This window comes from Panicum hallii, chromosome 1 (genome assembly GCF_002211085.1).
Source record: "Panicum hallii strain FIL2 chromosome 1, PHallii_v3.1, whole genome shotgun sequence".
Lineage (NCBI taxonomy): Eukaryota > Viridiplantae > Streptophyta > Magnoliopsida > Poales > Poaceae > Panicum > Panicum hallii.
This window is the reverse complement of record NC_038042.1, coordinates 43408648-43431582: the sequence shown is the minus strand read 5'-3', so window position 1 is coordinate 43431582 and position 22935 is coordinate 43408648. Positions and strand designations below refer to the sequence as shown.

General features: G+C 42.8%; 1 protein-coding gene across 1 annotated transcript; it reads right to left on the bottom strand.

Annotated features, from left to right (window-relative positions):
- Positions 1-10515: 10515 nt before the first annotated feature.
- Positions 10516-13216, bottom strand: LOC112897172. The gene is made up of 4 exons (XM_025965400.1): positions 12901-13216; positions 12791-12835; positions 12171-12301; positions 10516-12099 (listed from the first exon to the last, which is right to left on the bottom strand). Exons 1-4 carry the CDS (start codon positions 13214-13216, stop codon positions 10516-10518), a joined length of 2076 nt encoding a protein of 691 aa, XP_025821185.1.
- Positions 13217-22935: the final 9719 nt, after the last annotated feature.

The following is a 22935-nucleotide window of genomic DNA, read 5'->3' as shown; positions in this document are numbered from 1 at the left end:
TAGCAATCCGCCACCTTGAGTGGATTGATGTTGATGAAAAGGTCCTTCAAATTTGCCAAACGATCGCGACGATCGGCCCCACGGTGGGCGCCAGCTGTCGGTGTTTTTACTGTCAGCCTACCTAGGGATACCCTAAGGTAGGTGATTATTTAGTGAGGGATTGCTGGATATGAAACTTGAAGGTAAATGCAAGGACACAAGACACAAATTTAGATAGGTTCGGGCCGCTAGAGTAGCGTAATACCCTACGTCCTGTTTTGGGGTGTTGTATATTGCGCCCTGCGCTTGGGTGTTGAGTTGCCTGTTGGCCGCTCTCTGTTGATTCTCTGCTGGTTCTCTAGGTATCACTGCCCTCCTTTATATATCCCAAGGGATGGGGTTCCTAGTAGAATTACAAGGTAGGAGTTCTAGTAGGAACAAGGTATGAGTCCTAATAGGATTACAGTAGAATCCTAGTAGGAATCAGACTTCTTTTTCCTCACGGGTAGCTTCCTTGTAGTACCCAGGGGATCTATCCCTGAAACAGGGATAGGCTGTTCAGATTCGGTGTGAGGTGGAGAAGGTGGTGGGAGGGTTGGTTTGGACAATGTGGGGGCGGAGTGGCGCGTCCACACGCGGGTGGTGTCTCGCCGGAGTTGGGGTTGGGGGCGGCGAGCTCAGGGGCCTCGGGTGGGGCTTTTATAGGCACGAGAGGAAGGATGGCAGCCTGGGCATGAGCCTCAGGGAAAGGCCCGACCAGGGGGCAAAACCGGGGGCATAGCTGCCTCGCTAGCGCCGGCGGGGCTCGCCATGGCGCCAGCAGCGCCCACGGCAGAAGGAAACCGCTGTGTGGAGGCTTCTTGAGAGGGAAGAGCAAGATTTTGTGGGCCCGCTGAAGATTTCGAGGTTGCTGGCAGGCCCACTTGGCCAGGCGGCCTTAGCTGCGCCTGGGTGCACCGGCCAGCTGGCCTGCCGGCGATGGGACAGGGCAGTGGGAGGAGAGAGGAGGGAGAAGATGATGGGACTTATGTGCAGGAAGCAAAAATAGCAGGGGCCTGGGTGAAAAAGGAGCTAAAACTTATTCTTCCTAAGGTCAACAAAAATATTTGAATACCAAACTTGTCCAACTTTTCAAGATATAAATTTTCTCTTTTATGACTATGTTCATTTGAGCAATGTATAAAAAGTTATTTTGAATTTCCGAAAACAGGTATTTAAATGACACGTCATTTTATGTGAATTTTTGCACTGTTAGCCCTTGAGTTCAATTAGACTTTTGTTGCTCATGTTATGACAGACGTGCCATTAAATTTTTAGAGTCCGCTGTGATCAACTTTGAAAGTTACAAGGGTTAATTTGCAAGAGTTCAAATGTTTATGCATATATACATATACACATATTCATTTGCTTGGAAAGGTAGGTTTGATAGGTTTTTTCATACTTCTCTTGCTCTTTCGTGACTAATTTTATGGGGTGGATCTTTGTTTAGTCTTTTAGACACCTAGAGTGGCACAAATCATCGCGTGGCAGATCATTTGGAGTTGGCATGCTTTGGAAAAAGGTTTTTCGTTGCGCTCCTAACTATAGGTTGGATCTTGGATTGGATTTCTGGTTGATCCATTTTGTTTTGGATCATTTGCTCATGTGGGATGTTTAGTCCTCTGAACAAGCTTTGCATAGAGTCTAAGAGCACCTACTTTGCTTACCAGGGTTAAAAGTTATGAGCGTTTTTCTACGGATCGGTTATGCTGAAAATGGAGCTGCGGACCGTCCGCTACCGGGCACATAAACTTGGTGTTTTTCTGTGTTGGTTGTCAAAATGTATGGCGGACGGTCTGCCAAGGGGAGCGGACGGTCTGCCACCTAACACCAATTGGTTCAGTGACCATGTTCGTGGTAGGACCGATCTAATCGGTCATGTCCCTGGTGTCCGAAATTGTTAAAGGGCGGACGATCTGGCCAAGGGGGTGGACGGTCCGCCAGCTATTCAAAAATTTGTCCAGAAACTTTGATGGTTCTGGTGGCACTGCAAGAATGAACGGCGGACGGTCCGCCCCAGGGTTGCGGATGGTCCGCCGGCTAACTTTTGAAACCAGACAAAACTTGGGAGGTTCTATGTACTCGGGGTCTTTGTACTGCGGACGGTCCGGGAGCTAAGGAGGACGGTCCGCTAGGGCTATAACGGTCAACTCTAATTAGTGCTAATCATATCCGCTAAGTGAGAGAGCGATTCTAGTGCGTTGCATTGATGGATTGCAAGAGATTGGCACTAGGTGATTGAGTTGCACGCTGGTGGTGCTTGTTACTCTTGGAGGTTGCCACCTCCTAGACGGCTTGGTGGTGGTGTCTTTGTTGAAGCATGCAAGAAGCTTGTGCATGGCTCCAAACAAGGCATTGTGAGGGGTACCGTGCTCACCCCGCCGGAGATGCGAAGAGCAACACTAGTAGAGCGAGGTGTGAAGAGCTCCAAGTGGTCCAGCCGAATCAAGTGCTAGAGCTCGGTGTGCACTCCACGTGGGAGAGTGTGACTTGCGTGTCGCCACTAGCAAGAGGATCGGCGGTAACCTTGGGCTTGCCTCAACAGGGATTAAGTGGTTGGCAAACCACCAAACCTTGGGATAAAAACTACCGTGTCAACTTGTTCTTCCCGTTGGTTGTAATTCCCTTCACTAGCTTGTATTTACTTGTTCATATACTTGTGCTAGTGAGTTGTAGTTGCTCTTGTGTAACTAGTTTACTTGTGTAGTAAAGTAGTTGCTCTCTCTTGTGCTAGTTAGCTTGTGTAGCTAAGTAGCCTTTCTTAGTTTGTGTAACTAAGTAGGTGTAAGCTCTCTAGTTTAGTTTGTGTAGCTTTGCTAGTTTAGTAAGCACTAGTTGTGCTTAGGCTTGGTGCGCTTTGCATACTAGTATGAGTAGGAGCTCCCAGGTTGTTTAGGTACTAGTTGCTAGGATTGTGTGATCTTGCAATGTAGAATTGTGTAGGTGAGCTCCACCTAGCTCGGCACCTTAGTTGCTCAATTAGGATCTTTTGTAAGGTGCTTGTGATAGATAGAGGGGTGTAGTCTTGGCTAGACCGATTAGTTTTATTCCGCATTCGTTTTGGTTAGCCGATGCTTTTAAGTTTTAGAGAGGACTATTCATTCCCCTTTAGTCCGCCATCTCGACCCTACAAGTATTATCAGAGCCGAGGTCTCTTATTTGTGGTCCTTACCGACCTGAGAGGATGGCGATTTATGGGCTAGATGTTGAGTGTCCACACATTTTTGATGGCACACACTTTGCACGATGGAAAAATTGGATGATGTGCAATTTTAAATTTATTTTCCCTCAAATGTGGTGGATCGTAGATGCAGGTTTTTCTCATGTGTTGGATGAAAACAATCTAACTCAAGCACAAGAGAAATGCATAGATCTCGAGAACCAAGCTACGAACATCCTTTACGAATCAATGAAGGATGAAATCCTTAGAGAGATCATGGATATGGAGACCGCCTATGAGATTTGGATTTATCTCAACAACAAATATGGGATGGTACCAAATGATGATGATAAGCCCAAGAAGGAGGCACATGAGGATGTTGAGCTCATCCACAACATGGTGGTTGTGGAGGATTGCTCCACTTCATGGTCAAGTGATAATGATGAACAATCTACTTCACATTCACTTGATAAGGTTGATGATGATGGCTCACGTGATGCAATTGATGATTCTACTCCAAGCACACTTGATGTTATTGATGATGGTTCATGCTTGGATGATATTGCTACTATAAGCCCATCCATACCACTACATTGCTTCATGTCACAAGGTGACATAAAGGTATCAAGTTGCAATGTAATTGATCATAGTTCATATGATGAGCTTGTTAGTAGACTTGCTGGCATGAACATAGCTTTAGAAAATGAGATGGCAAAAGCAATGAAATTGGAAAATGAAAACTCATTTCTAAAGAATGCATGTGAACAACAAAAGCATCTACTTTATGTTATTAGTTGTTCACATGTGGAGCTAAAATTGACTCATGAGGAACTTAGTGTTGCTCATAGTAACTTGGTACAAGACCACGTTTTTCTCACTAACAAGCTTTCTAATAAAGAAACTAAAACTAGTGAGAGCTCATCACATGGATTAGATGATCAATTGTGAAATGTTGCTAACCTTTGTGATGTAGGCAAGAAGCATGTATCCACCTCTTGTGATGAATTATTAGCTATGCCATGTTCTTCACATATAGATTCTTGTTCTTCTTCTATGTCTTGTGAGACTAATCTTTTGAAGGAGAGCATTAAGCTCAAAAAATGAAGTGAAGAATTTGAGCAACAAGTTAGAGAGGTGGTATGGATCAAAATTCATCCATAAGCACATGATCAAAAATCAAAGAAGCTATGGTGACATGTGTGGCATTGGCTTCAACAAGAGAAAAGTCAAAGGCAAGAGATGGGGCAAGAAAAGATATGAAAGAGAGATGCAGAAGCAAGAACAAGTGAAGCTATCTCACTTCATGTGCTACCAATGTCATGAGATGGGACATCTTGCAAACAGTTGCCTCAACAAAGAAAAGCTCAAGTTGAAGAATGAAGAAGAGAGGCTCAAATATGTCAAGTGCTTCAAGTACTGCAGTAGAAATCACCTCACCTTAATGTGCCGAACCAAGCAATTGGTGAAGCAACAAGAAGAACCTCAACCAAAGCCACAAGTTGAGCAAGAAAAGAAGCCCCAAGATCAAATTCAAGTCAACCATGAAAATGGTGGTGAGATGGGGAAGAAGAAAAAGAAGACAAGAAGAGGAGGAAAAAGAAGGCATCAAATGCGAAATCAAGATGTTAAGCAAGTGAGCAAGAATCAATATAAGAAGAAAGATTTGGCTCACATCAAGTGCTACAAGTGTGGAGATATGGCACACTTTTCCTCGAGGTGTCCTACAAGGCTTGAGAAAAAGGCTCAAGCAATTCTTGAGAGTCAAGGCAATGAGAAGCACAACATGAGCAAGGAAGAAAAGGCTCAATCAAAGAGAAAGTGTAACTCATGGATAATTCGTGTCCCCTAGGTAACAATTCTAAGCCCATTTCAATTGATGATAATATTGTGCTTAGAAAGGATGGTAATGGTACCTCATTGGTTGCTATTACAAAATATCCCGCTGTCCATACTAAGGCATTGCCTAAGTATGTTGCACCTAACTTGAGAGGACCCAACTTAGTTTGGGTACCATCAAAAAGCGGATGATTGATTGTAGGTACCATGGCATTGGAGACTTGATTCAATGGAATTCATATTGATCATTATATGTTGAGTCAAGCATTGAATCTTGTTGCTAATCTTATCCCAATGCCAAGTCAAATTAGTGAAGTTCAAGTGCTACAGCATACAAGTGCTATTTCAAGTTGTGGTGGTAAATCGGAATTCATGGAACATATATTGGCTTGCAAATATTTAAATTGGAAGCTTGCAAAATGGATGATCATGAGCTACTAAAGGTATAATCTATGTTGATCAAGTTTTTTAGAATGAATATGAGTTGATTGAATAGGATATATATGCACATATTGCTTGCTATAAGGTGATTGAATGGATTAGATGACTAGTAATCAAGTTTGAATTGATTTGAGTTGGATAAGTTCACAAGATAACTTTTAGTAAGTGGTTTTAATGGATTTATGTCATGTGAGAGTGTTCAAACAAGTTGATTTCAAGTTTGATTCAATTTGAACAATTATAGCTCATAGTATTGAAATCTGTCCTATATTGGAAATCTGAATGAGCTGTGATAAAGGCCAAGTTTGAGTGATCAAAACTATTTGGATTGGCTTGACGAATATTTTCCATGCTCTATACTTATATTACTAGTTGCTATACGAAATTCATGGTCATTGGATAAGTGAAACTCCCTTGGGATAAGGATCTTATCAACAAAAGTGCAGCAGTTTTCAGCATAGAGCAGTGGTGGATGATTTGATTGGCTGCAGTTCATATAATGCGAAACGAAGCTCAAATTATTACAGCTGCTAATCAAGTTAGTGAAGCACATCTCCACCAAATTTGGTGGTCATTGGATCTGCGCATTGAGAGTTATGAATTTTTCATTCAAAGGTACAGAATCTGCTAGGAAAGTGACAAACATTGGAATTATCAAGAGTCACTATGATTGAAAAGCCCTCAAGTTGAAAACATGATTATAAGTGGTTGAGGGACCTAAGTTTGGTTTTGAATTGATCTAAAAGAATGAAATGCAAAGGGTTAAAAAGGCCATTGATTGAGGAGTGTATTTGGCATACTTTTGTACTCCAAATGAAGATCAAGATCAAACCCAAGATAAAGATGATGTTTAAGCTCAAGAGATGTTTTGAGATGAAACAAGAAAAGGACTTAAACAAAGGAAGAAAGGAACTCAAACATGGAATCAAGATCATCATTTGGATTGAGTTCACCACGGATCAATCGAACAAGTGTGTTTTGATTGGGTATCATAGATGGTTCTTTGGAGATAAACCATCTTCGCCCATTTATGGGCTGCCTCCCTTTGTGGGATAACTAAGCACGTGGCTTGGAAGGCAAGTGGATAATGGACTCCAAAGGGACATCAAGTGGTATCTAGTTGAAGCTATCAAAAGGTTTGATCAATAGAGCATGCTACAACTCAAGGGAAAGCAAGCATTGGAAATATATTATGGAACCTGTATCAATTCATGGTTCTCCAACAATTGATATAAATAAGCAAACCGACCACAACAAGAAAGTGCACTTGATCATCATAAGTGGTATTCAAATAATATGGGTGAAGAATGGACTCTATTCATTATGATTGGTCTTCACCAAATTTTTAATGGACTTCACATTGCTATTGCGGAGCTTAATTGGAATCATATTGACTATCCTCTACTCCAACATAGCAAAGGTATCATTAAAATGTGCATAATAATTTAGGTGGTTTCCATAATCACTTTTCACAAGTGGTCTTAGTGATGGATAAGTAACATAAAATCAAAACCAAGTTAGCAATTTACACTTGTGTGAAGTGCTAGCTTGGAATGCGCTTAAACCATATCTTTGTAGAGTTGGCATCAATTACCAAAAAGGGGGAGATTGAAAGGTCCTTGTTTGGTTTTGGTAATTAAGTGACAACCCAGGTGGACTAATAAGTGATTATGTTGAGATACACATGTGATTAGGCCACATAAAAACACTAGTATGAGCAACATGTACCATGGTGGCGAAAAGGCTAAGTGTTGATGCTATGCGCATATAGTGTTATGGAGGAACTCATTGCATATGAGACATGACATGGAGTCTTGTGGCTAGATGGAGATGATCAAGATAAGGCTCTGCGTCGATGGACCGGTTGCAAGTGTGACGGGCAAGTTGGAGGCTTTGAAGCGACAAACCGCACGTGGCAGGGAAGCTTGAGCAAAGACTTGGCACCGATGGACCAAGGCAATGGTGAAGAGAAGTTAAGTTGAGATCAATGAACCAATAAGGTCACATGATGAGATGAAGTGGATCATATCAATCAAGGAAGATCAAGCCAAGTGTTGTGATAGGGACAAACCCGTGGGTGGCCCGATCTTCATGACAGTAGGTACGAACAAAGGATAATTGGAAGAAAATTGCCGGGATAACTAGCTTTATACCTGCCAAGGTTGGATGCGACCAAGCAACGGGGAGAGAGACACCGAAACCGTGACGATCTTGACTCGATCTCCGAACGATCGCAGAACCACAAACCGGGACTAATCCACACAAAAGACCCGAAAGTCTAGAGCATGAATTAGGGGATCTCAGAGAGATCTCTCACAAGCCCAAGAAGAAACTCGCAAGAACAATGGGGAGTAAATCACTCAGCTCTTGGCTGGAACACCATAGGGTGAATTTCTTAATTCATGATGGTCCCGATTGGCTTGGTTACACTGTTTATTTATACTAGGAACACCCCTCCTAGCTAAGTGTGAAATATCTGTATTTTCCCACAAAAATAAAGGAAGGTGAAAGGGGGGAAAACATGGATTCCCGAGAGCCTCGCGTGACCCTCCGCCTTCTAGACAGTTTTTACTAAAATGAGCATTACTCCTTAATGGGAAGTCGAAATGACGAGCCGTTTGTTGCAGGTGAAAGCAGACTTGATTATCTTTCCGTCCATATGCAGAACTCACGGTGAAAAATTGTCCAGATAGTGCGTGTGACTCGTGAAACATGGCTCTGATTCAGCTGCTAGTGTGATGGTTCAGCTTCTGTATAACGCATCCCGTCCTTTGTGTAACTTGTCTCCTTTGGTCCAGCAGTATCTCCCATATGTGTAAACCTTAGTAAGACATATGTAGAACATTTAGGTTGTATAAAATTCTCATTTGTACTGTAATCAATATTAGTAAGGAGAGAGTTCACCTCTTCCTGTAGTTTCTTTGCGCGACTCCGTGTAATGGCTCCTTGTATTGGTGTATCTTGTGTTTGACTTCGTTGAGCTGGCCCATGGTTCGGCACAGTGTCTGGGATATCCTCATCATCCTCCCCCTCTTGAAAAGGAGTCGTCCTCGACTCGTCAATTCCAGACAATGGAGAGAGATCAGCAACGTTGAAGGTTGTGCTTACACCATAGTTGCTTGGAAGATCAATCTCATATGCATTATCATTGACTCGACGGAGCACTTTGAAAGGACCATCTGCTTGTGGCTTTAGCTTAGACCTGCGTAATTCAGGAAACTATTCCTTGCGTAGATGGATCCAAACAAGTTATCCAGGCTCAAGTACAATCTTTTTGCGACCCTTGTTGGCTTGCTTCTCATATGTCTTGGTCATCTTCTCAATATTTGTTCTAGCTTGTTCATGAATCTTCTTAACAAGATCAGCACGCTTACTAGCATCAAGGTTGACATGCTCCTGCACAGGCAAAGGCAAGAGATCTATGGGAGCAGCGGGATTGAATCCATATACAATTTGAAAAGGAGAAAATTTTGTGGTCGAATGTACCGCCCTGTTGTATGCAAATTCAACATGAGGTAGACTTTCTTCCCACATCTTTATATTCTTCTTTAGTACAGCACGCAACAGCATGGACAATGTGCGGTTTACTACTTCAGTTTGGCCATCGGTCTGTGGGTGGCATGTTGTAGAAAAGAGTAATTGTGTGCCCAGCTTGCCCCACAATGTTTTCCAAAAGTAGCTCAAAAATTTTGTGTCACGATCAAAAACAATGGTTCGTGGTACACCATGTAGTCGTACAATTTCCCTAAAAAATAATTCAGCAATATGTGAAGCATCATCGCTCTTATAACAGGGAATAAAATGAGCCATTTTGCTAAAACGATCAACAACAACAAAAATTGAGTCCCTTCCCTTCTTAGTGCGAGGTAAACCAAGAACAAAATACATTGAAATATCCTCCCAAAGTACACTAGGAATAGGGAGAGGGGTATATAAACCATGAGGGTTCAAACGGGACTTAGCTTTGTGGCATGTTGTACATCGTTGAACGTATCTCTCAACATCACGTCTCATTTTTGGCCAAAAGAAATGGTTGACCAGTACTTGTTCCGTCTTTTTGGCACCAAAATGCCCCATAAGACCGCCGGAATGTGCTTCCTGCAAAAGCATAATACGAAGAGAGCTATCTGGAATACAAAGTTTGTTAGCCCGAAAAAGAAATCCATCATGGAAATGGAATTTCTCCCAACCCTTTCCAAGTGAACATTTGGAGTATGGTGCAGCAAAATATGAGTCATGAGCGTACAATTCTTTGATACTTTCCAAACCAAGAACTTTAGCATCAAGTTCAGCAAGTAACACATGTCGTCGTGACAAAGCATCAGCCACAACATTATCTTTAGCTTTCTTGTACTTGACAATATAAGGAAAAGATTCAATGAATTCACTCCATTTAGCATGTCTACGATTCAGTTTTGGTTGACCCTTAAGATGTTTCAATGATTCATGGTCCAAATGTATCACAAATTCTTTAGACAAAAGATAATGTTGCCATGTCTCCAAACATCTCACAAGAGCATATAGTTCTTTATCATAAATGGAATAATTTAGAGTTGGACCACTTAGCTTTTCGCTGAAGTAAGCAATTGGACGACCTTCTTGCATGAGCACTCCTCCAATCCCTACACCACATGCATCACATTCAATTTCAAATGTCTTACCAAAATCTGGAAGTGCAAGGAGTGGTGCTGATGTCAACTTCATTTTCAGCTCTTCAAATGCACATTTCTGTTTTTCACCCCAATGGAATGGCATATCTTTCTTTGTCAACTCATTGATGGGAGCTGCAATGGTGCTGAAATCTTTGACAAACCGCCGGTAGAAACCAGCAAGCCCAAGGAAGCTCCGGACTTGGCTTAAATTTTGAGGTGGTAACCACTCACGAATAGCTTTGATCTTTTCTTCATCCACCTCCACACCTTGTCCTGAAACAACAAAGCCAAGAAAAACTACCTTTTGGTGCAAAAGGTGCACTTCTCAATGTTAGCATACAATTTTTGTTCACGTAGGACAGCAAGCACGCATTTGATATGTTCAACATGTTCATCAAGAGACTTGCTTTAAATTAAGATGTCATCAAAATAAACAACAACAAACTTTCCAATGAAGGTTCTAAGAACATGATTCATCAATCTCATAAATGTGCTAGGTGCATTGGTTAAACCGAAGGGCATCACCAACCATTCATATAGCCCAAATTTTGTTTTAAAAGCTGTTTTCCACTCATCTCCGTCCTTCATACGAATTTGGTGATAGCCACTTCTTAAATCAATTTTAGTGAAAACAATAGCACCACTAAGTTCATCAAGCATATCATCTAATCTTGGAATGGGGTGCCTATACCTCACAGTGATGTTGTTAATTGCACAGCAATCCACACACATTCTCCAAGATCCATCTTTCTTAGGAACTAACAAAACTGGAACAACACAAGGTGAAAGACTTTCTTGCACATACCCTTTTTTGATCAATTCTTCCACTTGTCGCTGGATTTCCTTTGTCTCCTCCGGATTGGTGCGGTATGCAGCACGGTTTGGAAGTGACGCGCCAGGCACCAAGTCGATTTGATGCTCAATTCCTCTCTTGGGTGGCAGCCCGGGTGGTACCTCGTCTGGAAACACATCCTCAAATTCCTGTAACACATCAAAGACAACATTGGGCAAAGTAGTGGGTAAATTGTTAGTAGAAATAAGTGTGTCCTTGTACAGGAGTACAAAGAACATGGCATCGGGTTCACTCAGTTCTTTTATATCCCCTTTCCTAGCCATCATGACTAAACCCTCTTTTCCCAGTTTCTGGGTTCTTTGCAGCTGTGGGGTTTTATTTGGCTGTGGAAACTCTCCCTCACTATTTTTGTGGGTCATTCTCAAGTGGTTCTCGCTCTCTCGCTGCTTCTTTTTGAGATCATCATTCATTATTTCCTCCGGAGTCAAAGGAAACAAAGAGATGCGCTCCCCTTTGTACATAAAAATAACCTTGTTGGAACGTCCACAGATTTGAGCATCACGATCATACAACCAAGATCTTCCTAAAAGCAATTGGCATGCTTGCATTGGAACCACATCACAATCCACTTGATCATGGTACTTCCCAATGGAGAACTGCACGGTCACCATATTGCTTACACGCATAGCACCACAATCGCTAAGCCATTGCATTTTGTAAGGAGAGGGATGACGCCGCTGTTTTAATCTCAGTCTTTCAACCAATTCTTGACTTGCAATATTGTTGCAGCTGCCATTATCAACAATGATTCGACACAACTTGTCCTTGATCATACCTCGAGTGTGGAAAAGATTATGTCGCTGACTGTTGCCTTCTTTGCCAACATTTACACTAAGCACTCGACGAGAAACGAAGCACTTGTTATCATCAACATCAACTCGAATCTCGTTCTCATTATCACTTAATGCTTCATCAGGATACTCATCATATTCTGGATCACTTGCTGATTCCCACTCATTATTTTCATTGACAATCATTGTCCTTTGACTAGGACATTCAGCAGAAATATGTCCACGTCCTTGGCACTTGTGGCACTTAATATCTCGGCTGTGAGCAGTGGATGATGTTGCCCCTGTGCTTGCAGCTGGACGCTTGCTCTCAGAGCGTGGTGTTGGTGATGATGCTGAAGATGGTGCTGCCTTAGAATTAGGATTGGGTGAAGAATTTCTTGGTGCAGCACTCTGATAGCGAGCTCTAGAAAAAGATGTACTTGATTGTTGTTGACGCCATGGTAAGCTGATAATGATTTGTCACGCCTCTCTTGCTGAATTTTTCTTTCTGTGCGCATAGCTTGATCAACAAGTTCTTGCAAATTGTTGTATGGAAACATTTCAACAAATCCTGAAATTTCAGCATTAAGGCCATGCAAAAATCTTGCCATTTTTTATTCAGCATCCTCTCTAATTCCAGAACGAATCAAGAGCAATTCCATCTCCTTATAATAATCATCCACGGACTTGGTTCCTTGTCTCAGATTCTGCAATCTGTTGCGAAGATCACGCTGATAGTTTGATGGCCCAAAACGTCGTCGCATCACTTGCTTCATCTCAGCCCAATTATCAATATGAGCACGCCCCAACACAAGCTGGTTCTCTTGAATTTGATTCCACCAAGTGAGTGCATAGCCTGTAAATTCGACGGAAGCAAGGTTGACACGCCTCCGGTCAGAGAGATCATGCACCCTGAAAATTTGATCACATTGTTCTTCCCATTCAAAGTATGCATCAGGGTCTCCACGTCCCGTAAATTTGGGGACACTCAACTTGATTCGAGCAAGATTATCCTGATCATTTCTATTGTGACGACCGTGATGATATTCCACATTATGACCTGCACCACGACGGTGCTCATGGCGCTGCCCATATGGCCCATGTGCTGCAAAAGGATTTGCATTATCATCATAATCAGCATCAGAATTTTTAGGGATCTCATCGTCAAACTGCACATGGCGGCCACGACCGCGTCCTCGTCCACGCCGGTTGTCACGACCAGCATGCCTCCAACTACCACGACCACCACCAAAGTGGCCATAAAATTCATGTCCAACACTTGAGTTTTCATCACTAACTTCTGCATGAGGTGCGGCGTAATGATGGTGTTGCTGATCCCTACCGCCATTGTAGGAAGACGTTCATTGAACATCCTCTCCATGGCTGCCAATAATGAGTTTTCCATTTGACGAAGTTCAGCTCGTGCAACAGGAATTCCATCATCATCATGGCGATCACCATGTACACTTAAATTTGATCCTGCCATGTTAGAAATTGTGTAGTGGAAAAGATAAATTTGTGGGAAAAAAACAAAAACACAACCTCACCTCTTACTTACCAAAGCTCTTACGCGTTCTCAAGGATTGCGAGAGTGCTAATGTGGTAGTAACCCAGTTGTGATTAAGCGATCGAAAGGATTAAGAATCAAGATGTCCGGCTACCAAATATGGTGGAGTTATAGGTGGCTGAACAAGAAAGGCTTGTAGTACTGAAAATCAAGCGTCGTTGGTCACACACAAAAGATGTGTGAACGTTGTTGTCACAATCTGAAAATTTTAGCAATAATAGCAATAATGCAACCCTTTTCTATCTCACTTTTTCTTTCTTTTTGTAACTCTTTTTTTTTTGCACTCTCTTTCTGATCTTTCACTTTTTTTTCAGAACATCAACAAGGGTGCTGAAAAACTTAACACGGCATAAACAGATATGGTGACCAACAACAAAGCGACACAAACGACACAAGACCAGCAGTACTACACAAAGGTTTTGGGTTTTTTTTTGGCTATTTTGTGGACTATGGGTGCGGAACGAAGAACACAAAATGGTGAACAGGAAACAACGATAAAAGAATGGATGGTATGGGGGTGGAATCTACCGTGATAACCTGAAATCTGATACCAAATGATAGGGACAAACCCGTGGGTGGCCCGATCTTCACGACAGTAGGTATGAACAAAGGATAATTGGAAGAAAATTGCCGGGATAACTAGCTTTATACCTGCCAAGGTTGGATGCGACCAAGTGACGGGGAGAGAGACACGGAAACCGTGACGATCTCGACTCGATCTCCAAACGATCGCAGAACCACGAACCGGGACTAATCCACACAAAAGATTCGAAAGTCTAGAGCATGAATTAGGGGATCTCAGAGAGATCTCTCACAAGCCCAAGAAGAAACTCGCCAGAACAATGGGGAGTAAGTCACTCAGCTCTTGGCTGGAACACCATAGGGTGAATTTCTTAATTCATGATGGTCCCGATTGGCTTGGTTACACTGTTTATTTATACTAGGAACACCCCTCCTAGCTAAGTGTGAAATATCTGTATTTTCCCACGAAAATAAAGGAAGGTGAAAGGGGGGAAAACATGGATTCCCGAGAGCCTCGCGTGACCCTCCGCCTTCTAGACAGTTTTTACTAAAATGAGCATAACTCCTTAATGGGAAGTCAAAATGACGAGCCGTTTGTTGGAGGTGAAAGTAGACTTGATTATCTTTCCGTCCATATGCAGAACTCACGGTGAAAAATTGTCCAGCTAGTGCGTGTGACTCGTGAAACATGGCTCTGATTCAGCTGCTAGTGTGATGGTTCAGCTTCAGTATAACGCATCCCGTCCTTTGTGTAACTTGTCTCCTTTGGTCCAGCAGTATCTCCCATATGTGTAAACCTTAGTAAGACATATGTAGAACATTTAGGTTGTATAAAATTCTCATTTTTACTGTAATCAATATTAGTAAGGAGAGAGTTCACCTCTTCCTGTAGTTTCTTTGCGCGACTCCGTGTAATGGCTCCTTGTATTGGTGTATCTTGTGTTTGACTTTGTTGAGCTGGCCCATGGTTCGGCACAGTGTCTGGGATGTCCTCATCATGTTGGCTCATGATGATGATCAAAAGGCTTAATGGAGGTTGGTGCTTGTGTGGCATCAACATTTGAGAAGATGAAATGGAATGTGCAAGGCAAAGGTATGACTTGTAGGGCATTTCATTTCACCGGTCATAGGTTGTGTAGAGAAGTGCATGACCAGATTTAGGATAGATGGCCATACTATATCAAGAGGGGCAAACTTGTTTGCATATCGGTCATCTAGTGCCACTTGAGCGATCTAACTATGCATACGTTGCTAGGATCGAGTGTCTTTGAAAGTTAAATAAACTGATTTGAAAATGCTAACTAAGGCTTAAAGGTATTGATCATTCCGTGGGAGATCAATTGGAGTTGGCATGCTTTGGAAAAAGGATTTTTATTGTGCTCCTAACTATAGGTTGGATCTTGGATTGGATTTCTAGGTTGCTCCATTTTTTTCTGGATCCTTTGTTCATGTGGGATGTATAGTCCTCTGAACAAGCTTTCCATAGAGTCCAGGAGCACCTACTTTGGTTACCGGAGTTAAAAGTTATGAGCATTTTTCTGAGGATCGGTTATGCTGAAAATGGAGCTGCGGATCGGCTAACGTTCAAACAGGCACAAAAACTTGGTGTTTTCTGTGTTGGTTGTCAAAATGAACGGCGGACGGTCCACCACCTAACACCGATTGGTTCAGTGACAATGTTCGTGGTAGGACAAATCTAATAGGTCATGTCCCTGGTGTCTGAAATTGTTAAAGGGCGGATGATCCGGCCCAAGGGGGCGGACAGTCCTCCAGGTATCCAAAAGTTTGTCCAGAAACTTTAATGGTTTTGGTGGCACTGCAAGAATGAACGGTGGATGGTCTGCCCTAATGTTGCGGATGGTCCACCAGCTAACTTTTGAAACTAGACAGAACTTGGGAGGTTCTGTGTGCTCGGGGTCTTTGTACTGCAGACGGTTTGTGAGCTACGGTGGACGGTCCGCCAGGGCTATAATGGTCGACTATGACATGCATTAATTGTGTTTCTAGCTGTTGGGTTTGAATGGCGGACAGTCCAGTCTCTGTGAGGCGGACAGTCCGTGATAACTCTGTTTCGACGGGTTTGTGAAGGTAACAGCTAGTTTGAGGCCTCCTATAAATAGAGGTGGTGGCCGGCCATTTCGTGGGGTTGAGCACCTTGGGGACTTAGTATCCTTGTGTGAGAGTGCTTGGGAGGTCTCCAACTCACCTGTGATTAGTGCTAATCATATTCGCTAAGTGAGAGAGTGATTCTAGTGCGTTGCATTGAGAGATTTCAAGAGATTGACACTAGGTGATCGAGTTGCAACCCGGTGGTGCTTGTTACTCTTGGAGCTTGCCACCTTCTAGACGGCTTGGTGGTGGTGTCTCTATTGAAGCACGCAAGAAGCTTGTGCATGGATCCGAACAAGGCATTGTGAGGGGTATTTTGCTCACCTCGCGGGAGATGCGAAGAGCAAAAATAGTAGAGCGAGGTGTGAAGAGCTCCATGGGGTCCAGCCGAATCAAGTGCTAGAGCTTGGTGTGAGCATTCCACGAGAGAGAGAGTGACTTGCGGGTCACCAATAGCAAGAGGATTGGCGGCAACCTTGGGATTGCTGTGCCAGAACCATCCGAATTAATCCAGCTTAAGTGCGCTAACCATCGCCATAGAGGCAATCCGGACTAACACGCACTTAAAACGGAGTAAAACGATAGTCTGTCGGGCAGCATCCTGATGCAACCACTGGAATTTCGATCGAAAAAATGCATACATACAACCCACATGAAGGTGAGCCTAGAGATTACAACAATCCATAAATTTTACATCACAGAGTTCAACTGGAATTATTATTACAAATCAAGTTTGAAAATATTTATAAACAAGTACTTTCAGAGTTTAATAGTGCAGCGGAAAATAAACGATAGTTCTAACGACGATACAAGATATCATGATGAAGACCATACATGACATCATTCAGTGTTATCATCGTTGGCCGGGGACATATCCCATTCCACCGACCTACCAGGAGGAAGAGTACACGGCCAAGTCCAACTAGCAACTATGTCCTCACAGGTCTCACCTGAAACCAAAGCCACAAGCAAGGCTGAGTATACTAATACTCAGCAAGTCTTACCCGACTAGTGGTCTATACTTAGCCGACTCCTAGACATGCAAGGCTTTTGGCTGAGGGTTGTTTTTTGCCAAAAAGCATCTAAGAGTGAGTCCTTACTTTTAAGTTTTAGTATCAAGTTCTAGTTGATTAACCATTCTAGATAAGCAATTATCCATATCACGCATGGTGGAAAAATTAATTGAGCATCCAACAAAATTAATCATCATCACTGTTCCTCTTCTACTCTATGTGGTAAAAGGGTTAAGCAGTCTCAATGGCCACGAGAAACGGACGATTCGAATCAAATTTCTTAACCTTGCAAGGGGAACCTAAACACACGTCATGTGGTTACTCACAAAGTCACACATGCAACTTTTTCCCTTTATTCCCCTTTCATGGAACAGGGCCACCATCCTCGAGTATAGAGGTACACGAATCACGGTACGACACCAGGCATGGTTGCTCTCGCACTCACCATGTGCCCATGAGAACATGTCAAGACGGTGGGAGGTATGTCCATGCACCGGTTCAATCACATACTTAAGCTTACCGATGACCATATTCTTGGCATGTGGTTAGTACGTTCTAAAACTTAACCACCACTACCACACACCGCGATCTTAGCACTTTTGCTAAATAGACGGAGCCTCAATCATCAACAAGAATATCATAACATAGCCCCATCTGTTGATCTTATGATTCCAACATAAGTAAAACAAGCAACTCCTATATCTCGCGAGTGACAGCAAATCACTCGACTTTTATCGGAGTCCTATTAGCATGGCAATCTAGCGACCGACACATGCTAGTGTTCATATCATAGGTACCTAGGATCATGCATCTAGCATAAGTTTAAATAAAAGTTGCATAAGTTTAAAAGTACGGGTTATACTCTGAGGCTTGCCTTCCTGAGCAAAGCTAGCTTTAGGCTTTTCCGAACTTTGGTTCGGGTCTTTGATGACTTTAGTTAGATTGATCCGAGCTTCGCGCAGCTCACCCTCGGGCTCCGGCACCGGCTCGTAGGTTCCGTTGGCGAGAGTCGTCGATTCTATATGAATGCATATGTATGAGTTGTTTTAATGGTACAATATAAATAACTATTTCAGTGCAAAGTTGTATTTCAACAAAATTCAAGTTAAGTTGTCAAGCACTTCATTTTCTTTTCCTTGGTCAGTTTTTTATCGAGTAGTGTCTCGATTAACTAACTTCATTAATTAAGTAAGTGAGTGGTTTTGTCATTTCATAAACGGCCATTTTCAAGAGTAAGCATGGATTAAAACAAAACAACTCGTAGAGATACTTTCTGATGTGATTTTTATGTAGAGCACTTTACTTAGGTACAAACTCACTCTAAAATTTCTAGCATTTTCATTCAGCAGTTTAATCATGAAAAATACATTAAACGACTACTTCTAGGATCATGATCCATTTATACAGAACAAACCAAGCAAAAACTGGTACTCGATATTTTACTGAGTACTCCTAAACTTATGGTGAGTCTACTGTAAATTTTTTAGGTTTTAGTGTGTGAGATACAGAGCATGGAAAATAAGTCACGATACATTTACATTTAATCAAGATTTATTTCTACAGACAGTTCCACAAAGTTTCTGTATCTCAAACTTTTTCAACATGATAATCTACTCAAAGGTAGTCTCTAGTTAAAATTTCTTATTTTTCTAAGCACCAGAACTAGTTACTCTGATTTAATGTAGTTTTTCTTAACTAAAAACATATGAGCAAGTTAAACAGAACTAAAAACTCCGAAATTTGTCCATAGCATTTATGCATCAAGATTACTCTAGTGTAAATGTTTTAACCCTAACATATCAGTAGAACAGCACGAACAAATAAATCTAGCAAAATAGCATATCAAACAAGATCCAGCAAAAACAACTCGTAGAGACTTGTTCTGGCCTTGAGATTCTTACACAAGTCTTAACAAGCAGAGACTAGTTTACATTCTAAAAATCATCCACAGTACTATCCTAGATCAAGAGATACATTTATGGGATATTTAGATTAATTTTAGATCAAGTTATAGTTTTGTAACTAGTCATCCTTAAGTGCAAAAGTTGTCGGAGTCATCAAGAAGGTCCCAAAAAATTTTAGTTTGCATTTTTCTAATTTTTCTATGATTTTAGATTGATTTTACACTTGACGGTCTCTTGAAAATAAAAATACTTGAGTTCTCACAGGTAGGTCACTGGATCTAGCAGAAAGAACCTCAAAAAGAACTTGGCGAAATCCCTGGGTGGGGCTGGGTGTTACCCGGCCAAAATCCAGTGAGGAAACTAGTCGGCGGCGAGGGGAAAGGGGTGGGGGAGCATGAGGAGGTCGAGGGAAACCTGTTGGTGTGCTCGGTTGGGGCTGGGGTAGCTGGAGTTGGGCTGCCAGCGGTGAGCAAGAGCTCCAGTGAGATGTCGGCAGTGGGCAGCGGTGGTCCGGCGAGTGAGGGCGGCATGGGGAAGTCGGGGAGGAGGAGCGAAAAGTGGGACTCGACGGTGAGATAGAGTGGCGGCGCTAATGGCGCAGTGGTGGTGGTACTCGGATGCGTGTGAGCAGAGGCTCAGTGCGGCCCTTTAATAGGTGCACAGGGTAGGGGAGGAGGGGCTGGGCGCAGCATAATGGTGGGAGGCGCGGTCGGGACATGGCCGCGGTAAGCACGCGGCGTCGCCGGCGCGTTGTGGCTCGGCCGTCTGGAATCGACGACCGTGTGGCCCGCGCGCATCGGGCATAGGTGGATTCGGGGTAGGGGAGAGCGATTTGGCCGCGGGTTGGTCGGGGCCTGTCGGGGTGCTATCGTTTGGTGGCTTGCGGACGGCAGGCATCACCGGCCATTTGACCGGCGGCCGCTGCCCCTCGATGGGACAGAACAGGGGACGGAGAGAGAAAAGGGTCAAGATTCAAATTAATTTTTTCTTAAAATTTCGAACAGAAACTTGAAAAACTTTGAATACGAAAGTTGTAGGGAATTTGAAAATCTATGACTTTTGTTTTGGATCAAAGTTCATTTGAGATTTAGTTCAAAAGTTATCTGAAATTCAAGACTACTAGGATTTGAATTCCTATTCATCTTGCTAAATTTTGTAAGGTACTAAAATATGAGTGTGTTTTTATGCTATATTTTTCATAAAAAGTGGAGCATGAAAAGGTTATAAACACAAAAGGAACAAATCTCACATACACACATACATACACATGCACATACACATTCATACACATGCATATGCACACACATAATTAGATGCATTGTTTTAATGATTCTGGGTTATTATGCATGATGCTATGTAGATTTTCTTGCTTAGTGTTTTAAACACCTAGGGTGTTACAGCCTTCCCCCCTTAAAAAGAATCTCGTCCTGAGATTTAGATAAGTACTCCTAGTGAGGAAAGTGAGTGTACCATTGGGTGAATTTAGAAAACCGTGGAAATTTTGATTTAGATAGCTTTCAGTTTTCCAAGTGGCTTCCTCTTCTGTATGATGACTCCATTGGATCTTGTACATGTTAACTACTTTCCTTCTAGTGATCCATTCCTTTCAATCAAGAACCTTGATAGGATATTCAATATAGGAGAGGTCCGGTTCTACCAATATTTCATTTTGTTCAACAATTTCGGTCAGCACTAGAATACACTTCTTGAGTTGAGAGACATGAAGGATATCATGGATGGCTTCAAGCAGACGGGGTAGTCGCACTCTATAGGCCGCAGTTCCGCAAATTTTGGTCATTTCATAAGGAGTTGGTGAAACCTTTGCACACCCTTGGTTGGTGAAACCTGAAGGTAGATATGATCACCAACTTCAAATTGCACAGGCTTTCTCCTTTTATCAAAATAGCTCTTTTGCCAAGACTGTGCAACTCTTAGATTTTCCTGTATTACTCTTACTTTTTCCTCTGCCTCGATTACCAAGTCTGGTATGAATATTTTATCTTCTCCGGCTTGGAACCAACTCAAAGGAGTTCGACACCTTCAACCATACAAGGCCTCAACCGGTGCCATTTTCAAACTTGCTTGATAGCTATTGTTGTATAAGAACTCTGCTAGAGGTAAGCATGTCTTTGAGTACTTGATTTACTCTCTCCGTTTGCCCATCCATTTGAGGATGGTAAGCTGAGCTTCGAATCAGTTTGGTGCCAAGAGAAGCTTGTGAGTGTTCCCAAAAACGTGCTATAAATTGAGCACCACGATCTAAAATAATCGTCTTGGGTACTCCATGTAAGAAAATGATGCGATTGAGGTAAATCTTAGGATATTTCTTGGTAGTGAAGGTAGTGTGTACCGGAATAAAATGAGCCATTTTCGTGAGTCCATCCATGATAACCCATATGGAATCGTGCTTTTGGGGGGTTTTGGGCAATCCAACAATGAAATCCATACTTATGTCTTCCCATTTCCATGATGGTATAGGCAAGGGTTGAAGTGTACCGGCTACTTTCAAGTGGCTAGCTTTAACCCTCTGACATGTGTCACATTCCGAGACATACTTGGCAATTTCCCTTTTCATTCTAGTCCACCAAAATTTTTTGCCTAAGATCTTGTTACATTTTGCTATTACCCGGGTGAATAGAGAACTTGGAAAGATGTGCCTCGTCAAGAATTTGTTTTTGGAGCTCATGATTCTTTGGAACCACTATTGCAGATTCAAACCATAGAACTCCATTCTTGTCTTGGCGAAAACATTTATATTTCTCCTCTCCTTGAGAGTTTTTGCTTGATGATTTGAACACCTTCATCATGTAATCGTGGAGGGTTGGTTCAATGGAAATGTGGTTTAGAGTGCCTTGGGGAATCATTTCCAAATTGAGTTTCCTCATCTCATGATATAACGTTCCATTATAGAATTCTGCGGACAAGCAACTGCAATGAGCCTTGCGGCTTAGCGCATATGCGACTACATTAGCCTTTGCTGGGTGATAGTGCACCTCAAGATCATAATCTTTGATCAATTCCAACCATCTTCTTTGTCTCATATTCAGATCAGCTTGTGAAACGAACCGGAATCCCAAATCGAGGAATCCGACTCCCTGTATCATTGTGATAGTCCCTGGATCAAGTGCTATCACATATAGAACTCATTCCAGGCATAATATCATAGTCATACTCCTCAAGGTCAAACATGGGTTTAATTATTACATAAATCCATAGGATTTGTAGTACGAAAATTTATTACAAGCCTCTCGGCTAGATCAATTCAAGCGGAAAACGTAGGCGGTAGCTAGGCCTCGGGCCGTCCTTCGTCTCCTGGAACCTCCTCCACAGGCAACTCGAGCATAGCACAGCTTGAGTCGTACCAACCATCACCGTTGGGGTCGAACTCCCGGATCAAATCCTGCATCATACCAAGCTATCCCCAAGGTATGGGATAGGTTCACATCACCATCCGAATGCAAGCTTTATTGTGGACTATACTAGGGGTACAACAAAGTTTTAAGGATAAAGCTGGAGTTTCCTATGCATGCAACAACATATGTATAAGTATACATATATCTTCTTCTATCCTCAACTCGGGACCTTTCGGCATTCCGGACTCCCGGTCAACGCACACCTTCCAAACCACCAAGTCGATGCGAAGACTCCCTCTCCTCGCATCTCAACTGCCCCCTTGCAGGAAGTCATTCTAGAGGGAGGTAGAATTCATGAGTAACACTAACTAATAAGAGCAACAGAAGAGTAGGGATGTCCATGACCGAGGACGCGGCTATACGCATAGATTTCACCCTGCAGGGGTTGTACACCTAGACCCACTCGAATCGACACCAGTTGGAGATCAGCCGACTAATAGACGAAACACCGGTCTACTAGAACAGGACTAGGAGCCACAGCACCATCCGGCTTTCCCGGGTCTTGGGCGCATCCTCTCACAAGAGGTTGCCCCGGGACTGTGAAGCCACCCATGCGTCTCGGGGAACATGAGGTCAGCACCTCCTTCCCCTGCACTGATACTCGATCCTCCTACCGGCTTGGTACCGCACTTGCTAGCCCCAGACCGGGCCCACCCTCATAATGGGTAAGTGGTGTG